Source organism: Camelus ferus, chromosome 12 (genome assembly GCF_009834535.1).
Source record: "Camelus ferus isolate YT-003-E chromosome 12, BCGSAC_Cfer_1.0, whole genome shotgun sequence".
NCBI classification, from domain to species: domain Eukaryota; kingdom Metazoa; phylum Chordata; class Mammalia; order Artiodactyla; family Camelidae; genus Camelus; species Camelus ferus.
The window spans coordinates 37,435,998-37,458,055 of record NC_045707.1 but is presented as its reverse complement, the minus strand read 5'-3'; the positions used below and the strand labels follow the sequence as shown (position 1 = coordinate 37,458,055).

General features: G+C 35.3%; 1 protein-coding gene across 6 annotated transcripts in view; it reads left to right on the top strand.

The window, feature by feature from the left end:
- Positions 1-22,058, top strand: part of RIC8B (RIC8 guanine nucleotide exchange factor B) — a 97,498-nt gene that overhangs the window by 12,748 nt on the left and 62,692 nt on the right. For all 6 annotated transcript variants that reach the window (XR_004324646.1, XR_004324645.1, XR_004324647.1 and 3 more), the window contains exon 3: positions 17,008-17,616. Coding sequence is in view for 3 of the 6 variants with exons in the window: in XM_032493400.1 (XP_032349291.1) it covers positions 17,008-17,616 (609 nt within the window). In the remaining 3 variants the exon portion in view is untranslated. The remainder of the gene's footprint in view (positions 1-17,007; positions 17,617-22,058) is intronic.

The window sequence follows — 22,058 nt, the reverse complement described above, 5'->3', positions numbered from 1 at the left end:
AAATGAGCTACACTTGTGTGTCTTGCAAATTTGACTCAAATTTATTTGATGTCTTTACCTTAGGGAATACTTTGATACATGATACAAGTACAGTTCTCATTTAGAAACCAATAACTTCAAAGATAATCATTTTCAACATCTTGATTTATTTAAAATATATACACACTACCATAATCATCCTAAAACTTTTACTTTTTAAAGTTCTTGTCCAGCCGAGATCTGGCATTAAACTTGACTAGAAAGGCTGAATTGTATCATAGGCCAGAATGAATGCCTCAGCATAGGTCAAAATAAAACAATTTAAACTTCTTTCAGACTCCATTTTTAATTTTAAATATTTTGCCAAGGTACTGACTAAATATAGGGAGAAAGAACAGAACAGTAAGCCATAGATGTCGCAGTCCATATACAATCTTTGTATGTATCACTTTTTAGGATTTCTGCCTAAGAAAGTTAAGAATAGTATCCCTGGTTTTTATTTTAGAGCTTCAGATCCACTTTCTCACATAAAAACCTCTTCCTAAAAGCCATGACAGTGTGAGAACTCTATGGACCTGCTCCCCATTGAAACTTTTTTTTAAAAAAAAACCATTTATTTAAAGTCTCTGGAAATAGTCCTAAGAGCCTGCAGTCAATGAAGGAACACTTATTCAGGAAAATCTACAAAAAGTCTGAAAAGTGAAAGTCTGTGGTATTTAAACTGAAACCTGCTCCCTCCCTCCCCACTCCTAGCTGTATGAGATGGAAACTCGCCTCCAAACTGATGCAGCCAAGAACACAGAGCTCCCCATCCCTCAGCTCTCAGTTGGAAGGCTATCTTCCCAGTAGGGACAGGGGTAAGCATTTCTCTTCCTGCCCCAACTACATGTTCCTGAGACTAAATTTTGGGTGAATGCAGCTAAGAGGTGGGGTCTCCCTCCTTTCACCCAGCTTCCACTCATGGGACAAAGGCTTTCCCTTGGATAGGGCACCACTGAGAATTATTGGGGCCCCAGTTGCACTTGTCCTGGCTGGTTGGACACAGGTTCCACTCTGGGAGAGGCAAGCCAAAGAGTGCTGAGGCTGCTGCTCCCCTGTCCCCTCCAGTTGAGCTCTCATGGAAGTGTTACCCCAAAAGAAGCATGCTGTTATCTCTTCCCTCAGCTTCAGAAGCAGGGCTCAGAAAGTTTGCTGAGAGGAACAAGCAGATCTTATAACAGTGAGCTCTGAATCTCCTCCCAAAGAAACCAACTTAATTTGCAGCAGTTGTAAGTTCCTGCCTGAAGGTACAGGTAGTGGTGAAAGGCAACTGGGAGGAGATTGACAGATTCATTGGAGATAAAGGGCTAACTGGAAGTGCTAGTTTGCTAGAGATAAAGAAGGAAAGAGACAGTTGGGAGGAACCCTCCTGTATTTAGAACAAATCTTCAATACTGACCTCAGAAACTATCCCTTCAGAGGAGCCCTAGTAAGTTGGTTTGGTTTGTAGGGCAATTTATGCCCCAGGACATTTTTGAAGACAATAGATCAGTCAGCCAGCAGTTAGTAGAGCTTAACAGCTGGGTGTGGTCAGGGAAAGAGAAAGTCAAAGAGAGACCTGCCAAAGCCACTGTTATCCTAGGATGACTGTGTCAGACCAAAGGGTGAGCCTCATGAGGAGCTACATCTGCAGGGAGGGAGGGGGCGAATATACTTAACTAAAATAATTCATCCAGTCACTGAGCAAAATAAACAAGCAAATAACAATAGCAAGTCTTGGAGGATAGGGGCAGTACCCAGTGTTGCTATAATATATTATCTAAAATGTCCAATTTCAAAAAAAAAAAAAAAAAGAGCCATGGAAAGAATGACCTATACACTGGAGAAACAGCAAGCAATGGAAAGCTGTCTGTGAGAATGACTAGATGTTGGATTTAACACACTTCAGGGTAGTCATTACAACCTTATATTCAGAAAACTAGAGGAAACCATAATTAAAGAAGAAATGCAAGGTTTGATGACAATGTCACATCAAATGAAGAATATCAACACAACTATAGAAATTGTTAAAAAGAAAAAGAAGAGCCAAATGGAAATTTTGGAAGTGAAAAAGTACAGTAACTGAAAAAAATCACTCAAGAGACCCAACATTACATTCAAACTGGCAGAGGAAGATAATAGTGTGTACAAGGTAAAGAACAAAAAAAAAGGAATAGAGAAAATGAAAGAAGCCTTAGAGAAATATGGGACAATATTAATATACTAACATGCATAATGGGAGTACCAGAAGGAGAGGAGAGAGAAAAGAAAAGAAAAAATATGTCTGAAAACTTCCCAAATTTATTGGGAAAAAAACTACGTATCTAGGAAGCTCAATAATTATCTGACTAGGATAAACTCAAAGAGATCTGCAAACAGATACATCAGAGTGAAAATGCTGAAAGTCAGAGATGATGAGAAAATCTTGAAAGTAGCAGAAGAAAAATGACCAGTCACTTACAAGGGAACCTGAATGAGATACACAGCTGACTTCTCATTAGTAAGTGTAGATCAGAGGCAGTAGGATAATATATTCAAAGAGCTCAAAGATTAAAACCTCAACCAAGAATCTTATATCCTCAGAGCTATCTTTTAATGTTGCAGAGAAGATAAAGACATTTTTTATATAAATGAAAAACTGAATTTGTTTCAGACCTGCTTTATAAGAAATACTATAAGTTCTTCAGGCTGAAAGCAAGTCACCCCAAACAGCAATTTGAATCCACACTAAGAATCAAAAGAGAACTGGTAAAGGTAATTATGTAATTGTAAAAGACAATATAAATACATATTTCTTCTCTTCTATTATCTTAACTGATTTTAAAAGCACTTGTATAAAATAATATGTATATAATAATATAATGTATATAATAATATGTATAATTCAAACAATAACATATAGAAATGTGATATATTTACCAAAAATAGTGCAAAGGTGGATGAAAGTAAAGCTATACTGGACTAAGGAAGTGACCCTAGATAGTAACTTTAATCCTCAAGAACAAATCAAGGGAACCAGAAATTATAAATAAAGGCTAATATAACAAAAGCTATCAGTATATACTTGCTGTCCTTTCTCCTCAGTGTCTTTAGAAGACAATTATATATAAAATAATAATTATAGGTATAAAATAGGTATAACAATAATGCCACAAAAAAAAGGGGAAAGGAATGGCATCATAGGAATGTAACATTTCTGTATCTCACTGAAGTTAATGTAGATCTGGAGCTAATTCTGGTAAGTTAAGATCTGGTAATACTGGTAAATATATATATATATACGCGCTAATTAATAAGCCTTAAGCAACAGCTAAGGAAATAACTCAGACTCAGAAAGTAGCTCAGTTTTGTAGAAAACTATAAAACATTGTTGAAAGAAATAAAGATCTAAACAAATAGGAAAACATCCCATATTCATGGATTGGAAGACTTAACTATTGCTCGAATGGCACAACTTCCCACGTTGATCTACAGATTTAATGAAATACCTTTTAGAATCCCAGGTAGTTTCTTTGTAGAAATTGACAAGCCAGTTCTAAGATTCATATGGAATTGCAAGGGATGCAGAGTAGCCAAAACAATCTTGAGCAAACTTGGAGGACTTACAATTCCCAATTTCAAAACTTACTTCAAAACAACAGTAATCAAGACAGTGGCATTGATATGAAGGTAGATAAACATAAATACAGTTGACCCTTGAACAGCTTGAAGGTTAGGGGTGCCAATTCCCCAAGTAGTCAAACCTCCATATATAACTTTAAAGTTGTCCCTCCATATCTACAGTTCTGCATCCGCAGATTCAACCAACCATGGATCTCGTCGTATGTATTTATTGGGGAAAAAAAATCTGTGTTGAGATATAGAGAGAGGTATATAGATGTAGATGTAGATGCAGATGAATGGAATAGTAATTGAGAGTCCAAAAATAAACCCACATATCTGTGGTCAAATAATTTTTTAAATTTTGTTTTATTGAGTTATAGTCAGTTTATAATGTTGTGTTCAAATAATATTTGACAAGGGTGCCAAGACCATTCAGTGGGAAAAGAATATCTTTTAACAAATGATGCTGAGATGATTAACCACATATTAAAAAAATGCAGTTGAACTTCACACCATATACAAAAATTAACTCCAAATGGATTAGATTCAAATAAAAGATCTAAAACCATAAAACTCTTAGAAGAAACATGGATAAGTCTTTATGACCCAGATTTGGCAGTGGATTCTTAGATATGCACCAAAAGCACAAGCAGCCAAAGAAAAAAAATAAATAAATTAGACTTCATCAAAGTTAACTTTTGTGCTTCAGTACTACCAAGGAAATCAAAAGAACCTACAGAATGGGAGACAATATTTGCATGTCACATATCTGATAATATACTTGTATCTAGAATATATAAAGAACTCAATAATAAAGACAACTGAATTTAAAAGTAGGTAAAGGATCTGAATAGACATTTTTCCAAAGAAAATATACCAAAGGCCAATACACACATGAAAAGATACTCAACATCATTAACTAGCAGGGAAATGGAAATCAAACCCACAATGAGATACTAGTTTACATTCACTGATATGGATAAAAATCAAAAAGTCATATTAACAAGTATTTGCAGGGATGTGCAGAAATCAGAACCCTCATACGTTACTGATAGGTTACTGCATGTAAAATGGTGCAGCCTCTTTGGAAAACAGTCTTAACAGTTCCTCGCGGGATTAAACAGAGTTATTATATGACCCAGCAATTGCACTCCTAGGTATCTATCCAAAAGAAATGAAGATACATTTCCGCACAAAATCATGTACTTGAATTTTCACAAGCAGCATTATTTATAATAGCCAAAAGGTGGAAACAACCCAGATGTCCATCAGTTTGTGAATGGATAAACAAAATGTGTTATGTCCATACATTGGAATATTATTCGGCCATAAAAAGAATAAAGTTAACTGACAAGTGCTACAACATGGATGAACTTTGAACACATTATGCTAAGTGAAAGAAGCCAGGCACAAAAGGCCACATAATGTACAATTTCATTTATATGAAATGCCTAAAATAGGCAAATAAGTAGTGACAGAAAGTAGATTAGTGGGTTCCCAGGGACTGGGGGGGAGAGGGAGGGGGAATTATTACAAATGGGTACTGGGTTTCTTTTGAGGGTAATGAGAATATTCTAAAATTAAATAGTGATGATGGTTGCAGAAGTGTCAATATACTAAAAACCAATGAACTGTATTTATACTTTAACAGGGTAAACTTTATAGTATGTAAATTATATCCCAATAAAGCTGTTACTAGATACTAGTTGGTAGCATACACTACATGCCCATCTTCATTCCAAGCACCATGTGAATATTAATACATTTAATCCTCACAACAAAGCTATAAAGTAGGTACTGTTATTTTACTTATTTTACAGACGAGGAAACTAAGGCACACAGAGAAATAACTTGCCTAAACTAGTGAAATAAATTACTTCCCTTAACTAGTGAAGTGGAAGGACATGATTCAACCCAGTGCAGTCTGGCTCCACAGCCCATGTGCTACGCCATACTGCCACTCAGTAATTGAGTTGACCTGTTGTATAGCTTATGAATCAATTCTATTCATTTTCTGATTTTAGGCATCCAGAATTTGAGACTTGACACAGAGCATAAATAAAGCTTTGACACTGAACTAATTAAAATCACTGACAGGAAACAGAAGCACATGCTTTGCAGTATGACTGGATAGGATAACTAGTAAGGATATCCCCATAAGCAGTGCAGTACTTGACCTATAGGAGTTAGGCATGCTAACTTTTTTTTTTTTTTTAAGATTCCTCAGATTACTTTTCTGCATAAAATGTAAGATTCTTTTTCTCAGCAATTAGTTCTTTACGAAGTCTGACCATGACTAAGGAAAGCAGAGAAACATGTACGTTTTTGACTAATTAAAAACTCTTTGGAACCTGAAAGTGTTCTTGGCTGAACAGACATTTCCGGCGTTCCCAACTTCCCCATTTATAGATGAAATGCGGAGAGGTTGACTTGCCTAAGGTTACAATTACTGAGTGGAAGAGCTGGAACTCAAACCAGGTCCTCTGCCTCCTTTTCTGCCTTTAGTGATTATCATGGCAGAGTGGCTCCTCAAGGAACGTACAGTATAGTAAGGAACCCAGAAAATCTTCCAGTACAGTGATTCCTTCTAAGGTATCTTGCACTGAGGGTAATGACACTCTGAATACTTTCCCTAATGGGAAGCTCACAGCAGTCACTCTGCTATTGGATAACTGTTAGAAAGCTTTTACTTGTGTGAACTCTAAATCAGCTTTGGTTGATCCTCGTGCTTTATCCATATCCCTCTCTGCCTATGCCTTTGTCCACCGTTTAGCTTGTCTTCCTGCCTCCTTTCTTCTGCTCAGTCTCTTTCATTTTTTTTTCTCTACTTATTGCCCAACAGTCACATTTATCAAGAAGCTTTCTCTGGCTAAATTCTCTATATGTAGTTTATTCAATCTTTTAATTCACAGCTTAAATTGGTATACCTTGAAATACATTTATTATTCCATATTCATTCATTTTACGTATGTTCAGTCTCCCTAATATAAATAACTTGAGTCATGTGCTTTTATAGCTCCCCAATCCAAAATAAACTTTTTGTCACATAATTAGAATTTATTTCTCTTGAATAATCGGCATGTACTTGAATTTTACATTGGGAGCATTTTGAGTTATGTTGCTTGTATTATGGCTATGTACACAAGTGCTCAATAGTGGACTACAGATTCTAAATGGACACTATAGAATCTAAAAAATTTGTACAAAATTACAATGTTATGTTCATAACATCAGCACTTTCCTTTTCAAGTGGCTTTGTCATTGAAAGGAAAATAGAGATAAAAATTTGGTAGCCCTATTGTGCCTGTGCAGAGTGTGCATGTTGATGTTGCTTGATCTGTTTGTCCATCTGGCCATCTTTATGATGTAATGTGCATTGCCCTCTATTCTACCCAAGTGCTGTGCTAGAGATTTTTAAATATATCATCTCATTTAATATTTATAAGCCCTTAGATGTTATCCCTGCTTTTAGAGATGAGGAAATGAGGCGCAGTGATTTCAGAAATTTGCCAAGATCACATAGCTACAAGGAGCAAGCTAGTGTTTGAACCCAAGTGCTTTCTTTATTTCAATCGTACTGCTTCTCAATAAATAACTTATGCCTTACCCCTTATAATATGTTGTCTCAGATGCTGTCTATATTAAATAATGTAATAATATTAACAACAGAGATAGCTATTGTACAATAATCCTGTTAAATAGATATATTTCTATCTTATACATGAGGAAATTTCACTTCAGATAGAAGTAAATTGCTCCAGATTCAAGTTCAGAAAATAGTAGAACTAGGAATTAGAAAAAAATCCAAACCATCTGTTTATATGCTTTTCCTGCTTTACCACTAGTATGTTCTTGTGCCTTTGAAGACCTTTAAAATCACAACTATCTCATTAAGACAACATCCCTCTTGTCCCTATTCTCAGCTGTCTTAGTCTGCTCAGGCTACCATGGCAAAATATAAAAAACTGGGTCACTTAAACAAAAGAAATCTATTTTTCACAGTTTTGGAGGCTGGGAAGTCTAAAATCAACATGTTGGCAAGGTAGGTTTCATTCTGAGACCACTTCTCGTTGCATGTAATCAAATGCCATCTCACTGTGTACTCACTTGATCTCTTCTTTGTGCAGAGATGGGGAGTGCATGAGTGAGCTAGCTCTTTGGTGTCTCTTAAAAGGGTACTAATCCCATCAGGCCAGGGCCTCTCCTTCATCACCTCTTCTAACTCAAATTACCTCCCCAAATCCCCATCTCCAAATTTCATCATATTTGGAGTTAGGGTTTCAACATATGAATTTAGTAAGGATACAAACATTTAGTCCGTAGCATCAGCTTATCATCAGAGTCCCTGACTATCTTCTGTACATGCCTGGGATATTAGAACTGAGAACCAGCGATTCAGAGATTGAGTAACTAGTTCAGAGTGAATGTTGTGGGGTGGATGTCACTAAAATGCAGCAAATCGTAATACTTCTGTACTTACCAGTATAACTTAAAATACTAAAATATATTTTGCATAGGTAATGGAGAAGAGAGCTTTCTGAAAAATAAAAACTCTTACTTAAGTGGTAAGAGCAGCATAATTGGCTGGTAATGTATTTGAAGAGAAAAAGCTTTGACATGCCCATTTCTGCCCTCAGTCAAGAAAGGAAGGGCAGATGATTGGTTTTTAAGTTTTTATTTACACCTAAGTTGCCTTTCCCATCTGTTAATGAACTCTTGATGGTGCAACAAGTCTTTCTCAGGATTGCTAATTAGCAAAGAAACTTGAGCCCAACTTACATGATTGTTATTACTCTAAGCTCTCTTGTCAGTCTTTTTGGCATGATCACCATGATATAGAACATAGCCAGAAGGATTGTATTACTGAAAAAATGTACATGTGCAAGAAGGGAAGGTAGAGGTGAAATTTAGGAAGTAAGGTAAAACCTCGTTTACAAGGACACTATCTGTTAAATAAAAGCTGATAATTACCATTGCCTCCCATACTACCTACCAATGGGAAAAAAACCCAAAGCATATAGGTGTAATATTAAGCTGAATATAAATGGACCCAGCCATGTGAGTATTTGTTTAGAAAATATCATTAGCTTTTTATAAAGAATTCCAAATTTGACCTCCAGAATCCTCTCTTAACCTTTATTAAAAGCACACTGGCAGTTAAGTCATTAATTATTTAATAATTTTGTAGAATACAATTTTTAATAGATCTGTCTTGTAAAACTGACAACATTGTTTTAACTGCTGATTATAGTAGATTTATTTTAGAATTTAATCCCTTTCTGTTGTTCGCTTTCTGTTTTGCACACATACACACACACACACACACACACTTTTCACTCAGCATAGAGGGCAAAAGTTAAGTTAGGTGGCTGACCTCCAGCTCCAGTTAAGAACTAAAATTAGATCTCTGTGGAATATATATCCAATGACATCCATCAGAGAAGAGTGTAGGCATAACCCTGAGAGGCCAAGAAGGCATCATTCATGGGATCCTGCCTTAACTACAAAATTCCTTTGATATTTGATTTTTTTTATCTTAAAAATTCCTGTGACTTTTTGTATTGTGAATTGTAACACATTTGTTTACTTTCATGTAGAAATTCTTCCCCACCCCCACCCTGATGAATCTTTTAGTAAAACATTGGTTAAAGAGATACACTAAGATTGTCCTGTGACTTTAAGCATCCCTGGCAGTGAGCCATATCTCCCAGATGAATGTGCATAGCCTATTTTAAGAGCAGGGTCCTATCCTATCACTATAGGAGTATTGGTTGATTGCAGGGAGAGCGTAAATCAAGCGTGTGGCTAATGTTGTACACATAATGGGCAAGAAAGTAGGGATAGGGTAGGAAATTCATTCTTACTAAAGAGAAAGTGGTAGATTGTGAGGATAGGTATTTCACTACCACTGCAACAGAAGAACAGAAACATTAGAGGAGAAGTAGTAGTAGTAGTAGAACCATGTTTAAGGACTTAAGTCTGTTTATTTAAGGAGAAAAATCAGTACTCAATAATTCCTTTCACAGATCTAGCTTAACCCAGAATTGCTTTGAATATTGGAACACTCATTTTTATTTTATTTCATCACCAGATACCAGTAGGATGAAAAGAGAGTAGGACTGGGAATCAAATAATAATCTTAGTCCTCTTTCCCATTGTAGCTTTCTGTGCTACCTTAAGCAAATCATTTAGCCTCCTTGGGAGTCAGTTTTTATATCTATAAAAGAAAAGAAATATCCCCTAGTCCTGAGTATTTATTAGGTATTATTTTTTGAAAGGATTCTGTGGTCAAATAAATAAAGGAAGTATCAACTTTAAAAAATAAAACAAATTTTTTCCATAGTACATCTGAGAATGTTTAATATTTTAATAAGCTTTATAAGTTTCCCAGACTTACTATCTCAGAAAATCCATTTTTTTACAGAACCTTTTGCACTCTAGTGTTTGTTGATGTTAAGTAGTCATTATAGCCCTTTCTGACTCTTAATATTCTGATTCTGGAAATTACACTCATTTTTTTTGGCTCTTCAACTCTTTTCTGGCCTGTAGTTATCATAGGGTTACTGCCAAGTTGAACTCACTGCCTGTGCTATGTGTGTACTCTGCCCCTCTTTCTGACTTGAACTGGAAAGTTATTGCATTTTCCTATTTCTTATAAATAAAACAGGCATTTATTTAGTCCTTGTCTTTTGCAGCGTTCACTTTCCTTGTTCACTGTAGGTTCATTTTGATTTGGTTGTTCAGTCATTGGCCCATTTTTATTCTAAATTAATCTATGAATCTTTACCTGCATTTCACCAACCAATAGTAAAGATTTTTAAAAACCTCAGCTCATTAAATCCTTTTGATAAGCACTGATGTTGGGGAGAAAACTAAATGTCAAATCTACATGTCAGCTCATTATTTCATTGAGAAAAACAAGCTTCCATCAAAATACTGCTATTAGCTGAGACCTTTAATAGGTTCTTTAATAGGTTTAATAGGTTGTTCTTAGAAATGTACAATTTTAGCTCTTACTGTGTACTATCATCTCATTTAATAAACAACACTCATACAGAGGTTATTATCCCCATTTTACATGTAATGAAACTTATGCTCGGAAAAACCATGCTTTACTCACAGAGCATAGTCCTAGCCTATACTGGGCTGCCTCTTCCAGGTTCTGGACTACAGAAGGGGACAAGAAAGTGAAGAAGGCATGCCCACTGACTTAAAGACTCAAACCTGAAAATGGCATACAATGTGTGCCAATATATTCCACTGGTAAGAGCCCAGTCATATGGCCATGAAGAATAGCTAAGGAATGTGGTGTAGCTAAGCAGCCATGGGCCTTGCCACAATTCTGTTACTATTTAAGAAAGGGATAATACTCTCTGTATTACCATGTGCCTAACAATTAAACAAAGTCTTAGTAAGTATATTTATGAGGCTTTATATTATTTCCTCTTTAGTCTGGGATCTCATTTATCTAATTTAGTTTTACTGCCTTGGTTATATAGTTGAAGTAACCTTATACAGGATGAAATACATTCTCTAGGACAGTGCTTCTCACATTATTTGTGATGAAGGACCAAGTTTTTTATTTGCTTGTTAATTTTCCCCTAGTTTGTTGTAGATCGGTACTTTTGTAAATGCAATAAAAGGAATCATTAAAGAAATAATCACATCCTTGGATGTCACAGCAAAGTCAAGTCACTATAAAGGTTTTTAAATGCATACTCTCAACTTATTAATACCTGTCTCAACATGGTCTGGTAACAGTTTGTGAGCTGGCACCAATCTGCAGATAATTTTGAGTAGCACTTGTCCCAAAAGTATTTCCTAACAACCTTTTTTGGGTTGCCAGAGTGTAATAGACTATGATATCTGTATTTTAAGCAAAGACATTTTCTTTGTTTATAAAACTTGGCTTTTATTTTTCAAAATATTTTTGGAAGTCACCTTTTAGGACAATGTATAAATCATGATAGATCATTTGAATGCTCACATGTGCTTCACGGCATGTTTTACTTGTTTCATAGCTAAAGCCAAAGCTAATCCTCACTTTACAGATTCATAGAGAAAAGCCTACTGTTCCGGAGCTGGAAGAAGGTTGTCTTAGAAAGTCTTGATGCATGGTACAGAGGAAGAAGAAAACCTAATAAAGTGACATGCTCAAAGTCACAGTTAATACATGAGAGACAGCTGTAGTACAATCATTGACTTACAGTGGAGATCACATTGGAGTCAGATGACCTGGATTGAGTCCTGGACTTCTACTTCTTAGTTAAGTGTCCTTAGGCAATCATTTAAAGAATCGTATATTAAGTGTTCTGTAAGCATTCCTTAGATTGAGGAACAAATGTGAAAGTTTTTTGTAAACTATAAAGCACATAAACAATGTAACTGTCATTATTAAACTATGAAGCCATCCCCTCTGATGCTAAGTCCACCACTCTGAACTTTGCTGTATTTCATGCTAGAGACTTACTGAGAACAGGAGTCATATTTAATATTGCATCAAGTTAAAATTATGTTTATAAGGGCCCAGAGATGTGAAAAATGCATGTAATTATATTACAAATTAAATTTAAAAGACAAGAAACAAAATTATATACACATGATGATTGTAACTCTGTATGTTAAAGTAATATGCATGTTACTGATAATCGAATAGATTGACTAAGGATAAACCCTTCTGTCTACTGCATATAAAATATAGTAAGTAGTATAATTACGAATTTTTTTCTATTTTCTTTAATAGTTTGATGCATTTTGCATTTTAAAGAACATGTATAAATAAATTAAGCTCTTCAGAAAAAAGAACTTTATATGAAGACACGTAATTCTGCTACTCATATGAAAATACTTTTTCACCCAGAGGGGCAAACCATCCTACCAGTACAATCATAAGAATAGCCTTTGCTACTTTTCTCTTTCCTTCTTAGAAAGGAGAAGTATCAGGACAATATGTATAGACTTCTACTAATGCTTTAGATTCAGGGAACTTCTTAATACAGTCAGTTTATATTTTGGGTGCTTAGTTGTTCTGCTGAGGGCTACAAGGATTATGAAGAAATAAAACATAATAATAGTCACAATTCAAAAAGTGCTTTTTATGTCCCAGAGTCTATTTCACAACAGCCCTCTGAGGTAAAAGTGATATTATTCCCATTTTACAAACAAGAAAGTGAGGCTCAGAGAAGTAAAATAGTATGTCTGAATCACATTGGTAAAGCTAAGTACTAAACTGATTCAAAAGCCACTGCAGTACATATTCTTCTCTCATAAAAGAAAGATGTCCTTTCCACCTTCAGAGAGCTTTTAGTAGTTGAGGCAAACTCCTTAAAAGAAAACAGAAAGAATGTGCTGAGCACCAAAGTATTGCTGCAAATTTTGGTTTGGGTATTCCTTGGAGAGAAAGAATGTTGGGAACTGAAATGGTTAGGAAAAACTTTATATCAAAAGTGAGTTTTAAGCTTAGCTTTGGAGAGTGATTAAAACTTAAATGGTCAAAGAGAAAGGACTGATGCACGTAGAGGGGAGACGTAAAAAAGCAAAAGAGTTCTACATGAGATAATTTGAAAGGAATATAACTAGAGAGAAGGGTTTGATTAGAGAAATAGTATGAAAGAGAAGACTCAAAAAGCAGATTGCAGGATCTTAAATGTTAAGCTGACGACTTTGAGATTTTTACCTAATAATAACATATAAAATATAACCTGTACTGAACACTTACATTCCAGGTACTGTTCTAAGTGCTATACATGGTGGTGTCATTTAACTCTTATAGTAAATGAGACCCAGAGAGGCTAAGTAACTTGCAGAAGTCACACCATTAGAAGACAGTAGAAGAGCCAACCTTTGAACACAAGAAATTTAAATCCAGGACCTTTGTTCTTAATCACAGTAGTGTTCTAGTTCTAGAGTCCATGGTAAGTTGAACAAGTTCCAAGTCCAGTACCACTCATCTTAAACAAGTAATATGCTTCACACCTCTAGTGGTTTTTAACATTAAAGATAAGAAAGGTAGTATGACTGGACAATGACATCCCTTTTCCATCCCTGTCACCTTTGTACATCTTCAGGACCATGGAGAAGTTAAGGTATTTGTGCTAATGGTTTTCAGCTCTGCCTGCTTTTCTATGCTTATCTGGTCAGTTACTCTCAGTTAACTCCTAGCCCCAGCATCCAAGTTATGTCAGTCCATTGTGGGGTTTTTTGTTTTTTCAGGGGGAGGAGGTTTTGTTTGTCTTTCTTGTCAGTCCATTGTTAACTGTAGTTCCGTGGTTCTCAGAGTGTGGCTCCTGAACCAGCAGCAATAACATCAACTGGGAACTTGTTAAAAGTCCCAATTTTTGCCTCATACCAGACCTGCTGAAATGGAAACTCTGGGGGTGATATGCAACAGTCTGTGTTTTAATAATACCTTTAGGTGATGATGATACATGTTGAAGTTTGAGAACCGTTGCTATGGTATACTCTAGTGTTTCCATCCAGGAGCAAACTACCAAAAATTTTTTGGCAATACCTGTTATTAACACTGGGGAACTATTTGGAATCTTGATCTTGAGTCTGTGCTGCTGGGTCTTGCAGTGTAATTTTATAGAAATAGCCATAACTGCTAAGCTAATAAGCATTTTAAAAGGGCTTTTTCTCAGCCTCTTTGAAGTAATTATACTTTGTTAGCATACCTAACTTTTGCTTTATGACTTTTGTTCATTCCTGAAATCCTTACCTCTAAGTGAAAAGTTATTAAATCAGAAAATATTTCCGTCAGTTTTAATGGAAACAATTATGTGTTCCATCGTTATCTAAAATACCAAAATAATTTTCAGACTAAAAAATATATTAGATGAACAATGAAAACAAATTTATATAAGTAAACATTTTGAAAGTAAATAAAAATGATTTGCACCTAAAATGTAATGTAATATAATGATTTATTGTACTTGCAAAAAGAGGAAGAGAAGACTTGATAGTGAAAGCTAGTTGCAGAAGAATACAAAGGAGTTATTCTTTGGAAGGTGCTGGAGAGTCTGGTGCTAGACTTTAAGGCAGGTAATCTTTGGGAGTTCGTGGTTATCTTGCACTTAAAAATAGTTATACTACAGCAGTGAGTTTTTCAGTTAAATATCAGTTCTTTTATATTTTGAGTATGTCTTTGATTTATTTTAAGTTGTAATACGAAAAAGGGAGAGGGTCATTGTCCAAAAAGTGGTATTACTTTTCAAGAGACATTAGAGCAAAAAGCTACCTAGCAGTCATTATGTGAGGCAAGTCTGTGATGAGAAATGGCATGTTTAAGAACAACTATTATTGAAAACTGTGCTTAAAACAGTCTTGTATTGCTGATCTCTTGCAAGCCTTTAGATGAGGCAGTTTTTAACTATAAATTTTGTAGGCGCCTCTAATCTCTTTTATGTAGCCTTCCTATGTCCCAGAGTTTAACAGTCCCTTTGGTTTATAGTCTGGGCTATTCCAGTTTGTATTCATACTTTGCTTTTTTTCTTTCTTTAGTCTAAAGGTAGAGGAAGAAAGGAACCATATTACCCACAGACTTTTTTTTGGATTTTGTTGTTGCTCTTGTTTTTGGTTTAGAAAGAAAAGAGCTAAAGATTTCTGTGTTTTATTAGATATGTAGAACTCCAAATTCATGTATATAATACTTTATAATACCTTATTTATACGTATTTCTTAAATAGGAATGTAGATGATTTCCCTCTTGAGTAAAATTATATGGGAGCAAAGTTATCTAACTCCAACCCCAGGAATATACCCATAGGAAATAGTATGTAGAATGTATTTTTTTTTTCTCTTGGAAGTGAAAGATGTGAAATTGGAGAGAATTTCCCATTTTATATATATTTTAATAATGGGCACATTATTCTTTCTTCCCACCCCCAAATTGCATTCATTTAGAAAATGTTTTCACAATGATATTAAAACATTAAATGGAAGTCCCTTCTAGTTATCAGGTATGTTAGGGATAGAGTTGACATTGTTGTGAAGTTTTTTTAGCTTGTTAGGTTCATTTCCTTCCGCCCTCCATCTAGAGAGCATATTACATTTAAATTTGACATTTCTCTAGCTGTATAACCAGGATATAGTAAGAAGATGTACATGGCCTGGGATTCCTGCAAAGATCATAATGCTTGCCCCACAGATAGCCTCTTTTTCAAAAGAGTTAAAGTCTGATGATAGGTTAATAGAAACTTTGTAAAATCTTTTATTGGTCATAGTTGTTGTTGCTGTTTTTATAAAATGTAATGGATATAAAAATGGTCAGCAGTGGAATGGTTATACTTGCTTATTCCACATATAAGGTTTGAATCTCAGAGACCCAGACCTGCAGTTTATGGAGAAGAAAGCTAAACATTGAATTTTGAAATATCAATGGTTCTTAAATTTGACAATGTTAGCACTATTTTTCAAAAAATTCAAGACAAAGTACACTTTGGGTCCAAATAAAGGATTGTTTCTGAGATAGTAGTAGCAAGATTTAGAACCAGGGCTACTACATGTATTTGTGTCATCTGTACCCTACACCAAAAGAACAAAAGGGAGCTAAGACCCTGCCTATGGTCTGAGTTTCCCAAGCCATGTGTCCTGGCACAGGACTGCCCAGGGGAAGAGGGCTTCTTGTAATTTATCACCAGTAGGAACATTTCTCAGCCTGGAGAGGAGCACTATCTTGTGATTGGCTGAAAGACACCATATATGCTAGCTTAACCCTCTTTGGAACCCAACACTTAGAGTGCTTTTTAGCAGTGTTGTCAGCAAAAGATCTTCTCTGGGGTCATTTGATGATTAAATGTTACTACATGTCAGCTACAGAGAGTTCTAAGGTTTGTAAAACATGGGACTACTGCCATAATACTATAAATTCAGAAGAAATAGCAAGCTGAAACTGAGCAGGAATGTATACTTCTTTTAAATCTTTTTACAAGAACCTGTACTTGTGGCCAACTGTGAACCAATTCTCGAAGCATTAAACTTTTACTTCAAGGAAGGGAACAGCTATGGTTCAGACTGATTGCCTTCCAGCCTAATAGTGTATGTCATCTGATGTTAAAAATGCATTGAGAACAAAGCTATATGACATTTGAAACTAGTCAATTTAAAAGAGACTAAATGATTTTATAGGAAAAATATTGGGCTGGAAGTTAGGAAATCTGTACTCTACCTCTTGTTACCCAACTAATTCAACTTAACCTTTCTGGACCTCAATTTCCATGTCTGTAAAGTAAAAGAAAATATACCAAATATAAGGTCTCTTTCACTTCTAATGTTCTGTGACATTAAAAGAATAAAAATATTTTCTAGCCAGATCCTAAACTGCCATTAAATGCACTGGTAGAGAAACATTTTGTTTTAAATCATTTTGGACCAAATAATGATTTTGTTGTACTCATTCTTGTTTTTCAGAAACTCTGTGAAGGCATATTTAAAGTTCTTATAAAGGACATCCCAACAACATGTCAAGTATCCTGCCTGGAAGTTCTCCGCATTCTCTCCAGAGACAAAAAGGTTTTAGTTCCTGTAACAACCAAGGAAAACATGCAGATACTGCTGCGACTAGCCAAGCTAAATGAGTTGGATGATTCTTTGGATAAGGTGTCAGAGTTCCCAGTTATTGTGGAGTCATTAAAATGTCTGTGTAACATAGTGTTCAACAGTCAGATGGCACAGCAGCTCAGCCTGGAACTTAACCTTGCTGCAAAGCTCTGTAACCTCCTGAGAAAGTGCAAGGACCGAAAGTTTATCAGTGACATTAAGTGCTTTGACTTGCGCTTGCTCTTCCTCCTGTCACTTTTGCACACCGACATCAGGTCACAATTGCGCTATGAGCTCCAGGGACTACCGCTGCTAACCCAGATCTTGGAAAGTGCCTTTAGCATCAAGTGGACCGATGAATATGAATCGGCCATAGACCATAATGGACCTCCTCTCTCACCTCAGGAGACAGACTGTGCCATTGAGGCCCTCAAAGCTCTCTTCAATGTGACAGTAGACAGTTGGAAGGTGCATAAAGAGGTAAGGTTGAGAAGGGTATTCTTATCTACCTAGAATTTAATTGGTTTGGGGCATCCCTGGAACTGCCTGCAAGACAGGAATGCTAAGTTGGGAAATGGAAAATTTCTAGTTCCCTCATTAATCAGTTGAATGACTCAAGATACGTTTCTTAACCATTATAACTCTTATTCTTTCCATTTGTGTAACACTTATCAGAAGAATAGGGTGAAGATGGACTAGTGTTTTGCAAGATGCCAAATATAGTTCCTTTTCTGAGTTGTACTATCACATATCCTTTTTTTTAAAAGAGTGCTTCTTTCAGGAACAAGGTTTAAATAAGATTTGAAGGGAACAAAACAATGTGGTTCATAAAGGTATAGACATTTTCAATGCCTGCAGTCTTACAGAAACATTAAGATAAATCAAGCCAGTTGAAATAGATCAATCAGAATTGATGTCTGCTGAGAAGGGTAAAAGACTATGTGTATCACCCATCATCCCAGTCTCCTAATGTGTTACTTTGTCGTGTTAGATAATTGTCAGAAGTGTAGGACTACACCTGGATATCCATGTTTATACACAGTCCTAGAAAACAAGTATAATTACACCAGAGTATGAGAAGGTTATTTTAAACCACTTGACTTATTTCTAGACCAGGATCCTTTTCTGTGCCTTGGACCTTCTAGCAACCCGAAGTTAGGCAGGTTTGACAGTTTATATTTGAGTACTCACAAGAACACTATGCTAAACAAGAAACTTAGTTTAAGGAAATCAACAATTTTAAGTGAAGTAGACATAAACTTTTTTCCTTGCTTCTAGAATCTTAACATTGCACATTTACCCTCTTTCTTTAACCTTAAATAACGTAAAATTCAGTTTCTGCCTTAACAGGAAAAGAAGAGAAAAGAAGTATTCTGGTGCCAGAGCAAATTATCTTTTCTGACAGTTGACTTTAGGACTCAGGCTAACATTCTGCTGTGTCCATTTGAAGCAGTTCTAACCATGAATAAAAAGACCTGTTTTTGCCAGCAGCCTACTTTGAAAGGATTATCTCAGCGCAGGGCTATAGTGGGAGTATGCAGGCATCTGAGTTTTTAAAGTGCAAATAGGTCTATATTTTGAAACCAAATATTTGAAGATCAGTCCTAACAGCTGTTTTAGATGACTGTAGTATGGTCAGTTTTTCCTGGGACTTGGCAGGAAAAGATGTGGAAAGCCCACATGCTCCATTTATGCTTTGAAACCAAATATTTGGAAGTATTTAAAATGTTATGTCTCTATGCTTATTTGGTACCTTCTATGGTTATTTTTCTTACACTGTTTGTTTTGGTGTTTTTAAGTTCTCCATTTAGTTGCAAGAGCTCTTCTGAGACTGTTGGTTTGCCATTGTTGGAGCCCCTGTTATTTAAATTATGCCCCAAAATAGTAGCTCACACTGTTCAGATTCCTGACAAAAAGGGTTTATAATTCAGTATATACATGAGATGATGTGTGCTTCCATTATAATTAATAGCAAGACTTGAAGAAGCTTTAGAAAACGTTGAAGTGGCAAACTTTTATTCTGTATTATAGAGTGTTTATTTTCCAAAGGATACATGGTAAAGGATCAGTAGTCCTGAAGCAGGCATCTCAGCAGACATCTTGTGCATCACAGATCAGTTGATACAGCCGTTATAAAATGTGCCCAGTTAATGTGACTCTGGGCTATTACTGAAGTTATCAGAAATTGTAAACAGTGTTAAAAACAAAGACCCATTTAGGCAACACATTAAGGCAAGAGTGTGGGAAAGGTTATTTTAAGCCACTTGAGTTTCTAAATTCAAATTTTAGCAAGCATTTAGTTAATCATTCAGTCAGTTAACAAACATTTATGAACAATTGCCAGGTATTATGCTGGGTGTTGCATAATATATTGGCAAATAATACACATAGTCTCTGCAAACTTCAGTTTTGTTGGTGAGACAAGTAATAAGTAAACAAATATATAATTCAAATTGTGTTAAGTGCTAGGAGAGAAACAGTACAATGATTGAGAATGCTTAGTATAGTCAGAGAAGACCTCTGAAAGTCTCTCCTGAGATCTGAAGACAGAATGATTCGGTCATCTGAAGAATAGGGGGCTAGAACATTTCCCAGAAATTGAACAGCATGTGAAAAGACATAGAAATCAGAGCACAGAGTACTTTTTACTGAGGTACTCATAACTTAGCATAGAGAAAACCTACACCTATAGGTGTAGAGAAACTTGCCTATAAGAGTCCACTTATCTGAATTTTAATATCTCCTTGATTGTCAAATTTAAAGACATCTTTTTCCATCTGAGCAAGCACCCAAAGAATTGTTAATACTTTAAAATACAAGAGATATGGAAAGCTTACTGTGCGGAAGAATCCAACTTTAAAATATAAATTTAAAAATAGTATTATTTTCCTTATTACAAAAATAATACATGCTAAACAACATTACAGAAGATTTAAGGAAAAAAAACATGAGCAGTAAAAAAATACAAGTTACCTACCTGTAAACTCACCACTCAAAGATAAGCACTATTTGAATTTTCATGTATATCTTTCTAACTGTTCTTCATTGTGTAATATGTAAACATGTTTTTTTTTTTTTACAAAAATGCCATCATTTTTAATCTTGCTCTTTTTTTCCCCCACAATAAATGTTCTTGAAGAGTAGTGGTTTACAAAATGTGTTCCTTGAAGCCATAAAGTTCCTAGGAGTGACCTCTGAGGATGAGTAGAGAGTAATTCAAGTTTTCACCCTCGCTTTAAAAAGAGCACCTTTGATTGTTGCTGTTGCTGTTTTTCTTTAAATTTAGGTTGTAATTAGATTTCATTTGGGGGGTAAAAAGTTCTGCAACCAAAAAAAAATTTTTACAACCACTTTCTCCTCCCATTTGTTAAAGATGATAAATCTTTATGAAAGGATACTCGTAAGTATATGTATAAAGATACTTGATGATTCCTTTGTAGGATTTGTCAACCTTTAACAAATGCCCCATGTGTAGGCATATGGATTGTTTGCAATTGTTCACTGTTTTAAATAGCAATATAGTGAATTTTCTTGTTGTAAAATCTTTGCAGATAAATTCCTGAAATCTGTGGACCAAAGGGTTTTCCAAAACTTTTAGGTTTTTATATGTGTTTATATTGCCAGATTGACTGTCAGAAGAATAGTGCTAATTTATACCTTTCAAACCCTGTGCATTTCACTTTTTAAAATCTTTACCTATTTCACAACTCAATTGTAACAGAAAATACAAATGTTTAGTTTTGGTTTTAACTGTTTCAGTAGGTATTTTTATGACTACTCATTTACCGTTCATCAAAAAGCAGAAAATTAACGACTAGGTTTTTCTTGAGGTTTAGCAACTTAGTGCCATTTGCTCATTTTAGGTTCATGCCTCAGTGTTTAATTCCTGCCTGGCTACTGATACCATCAGCAGATTAATTTGGAGATTCCTCTCCATTCAGTAGGAAGTGTAGCTGGCCTTATTTCCACATGTGGTGTTAGTCTGTCTCCCTCCCTTCCTCCCTATCTGTGTTGAGTCCCCAATATGTGCAAAGTTCTGTATTAGGTACACAAGATGCAATATAAAGTATCTCTACCCTCAAACAGCTAACAATTTAATAGGAAGGTCAAACATGTAAACAGATGTACAACTGTTTGTTACATTATTTACTATTCTTTATATTTTCTGTATGTTTGAAAATAATGCCCACATGCTTCAAATGCCATATATTCTAGATCTTTGAGGGTATGTCTGACCTCACTGGCATAATCGTTTTGCTAAGCAACATACTTAGCATGGAGTAGGTGTTCAGTGAATATTTGTTTTATGAAAAACAAAATATGATACAGTTTGATATTTTTATAGCAGAAATATATGGGAGAAATACCTCAAAGATGATTGGAAGGAAGGAAAGTTTATTATACCTCTTAAAATTTCAAAACTTTAAAAAATTCTCTAGAAGCCTAAAACATTCAATAACATTGTTTAGAGCAGCAGATTCTCACTTTTTTAGAGATACAGCACACTATCTGTTTTATAAATTATACCTCCTTTTGCAAGTTAATTTTAAAAAGCATTTATTACTTTATGCCCAGCACCGTGCTAGCTGGAAAAGATGTAGAGTTGAAATACCGAATGTTTGCCTGTAAGGAGACAGAGATTTTTGAACATACGCAATTTAGTAGGACAGGTAACTATGGCAGAGGTTAAAAAAAAGGCTAAGGTAGAATGTAGGGTGAAATACTACCTGAGGTATAGCAGTATTTCCAGGTAAGAGGGTGTGTGTGCATTTGTGTGTCTGTGTGTGTGTAACTATTTGTGTTTTGCTTTTTGTGGAATTGAAATTGAATTTTCATAGGACAAGTTTCCTAAACCTTCTTGAAGTAGTTAGAACTACCTTGGGATAACAACCAGATTAGGACTCCTTGGTGTAAAGTATTCT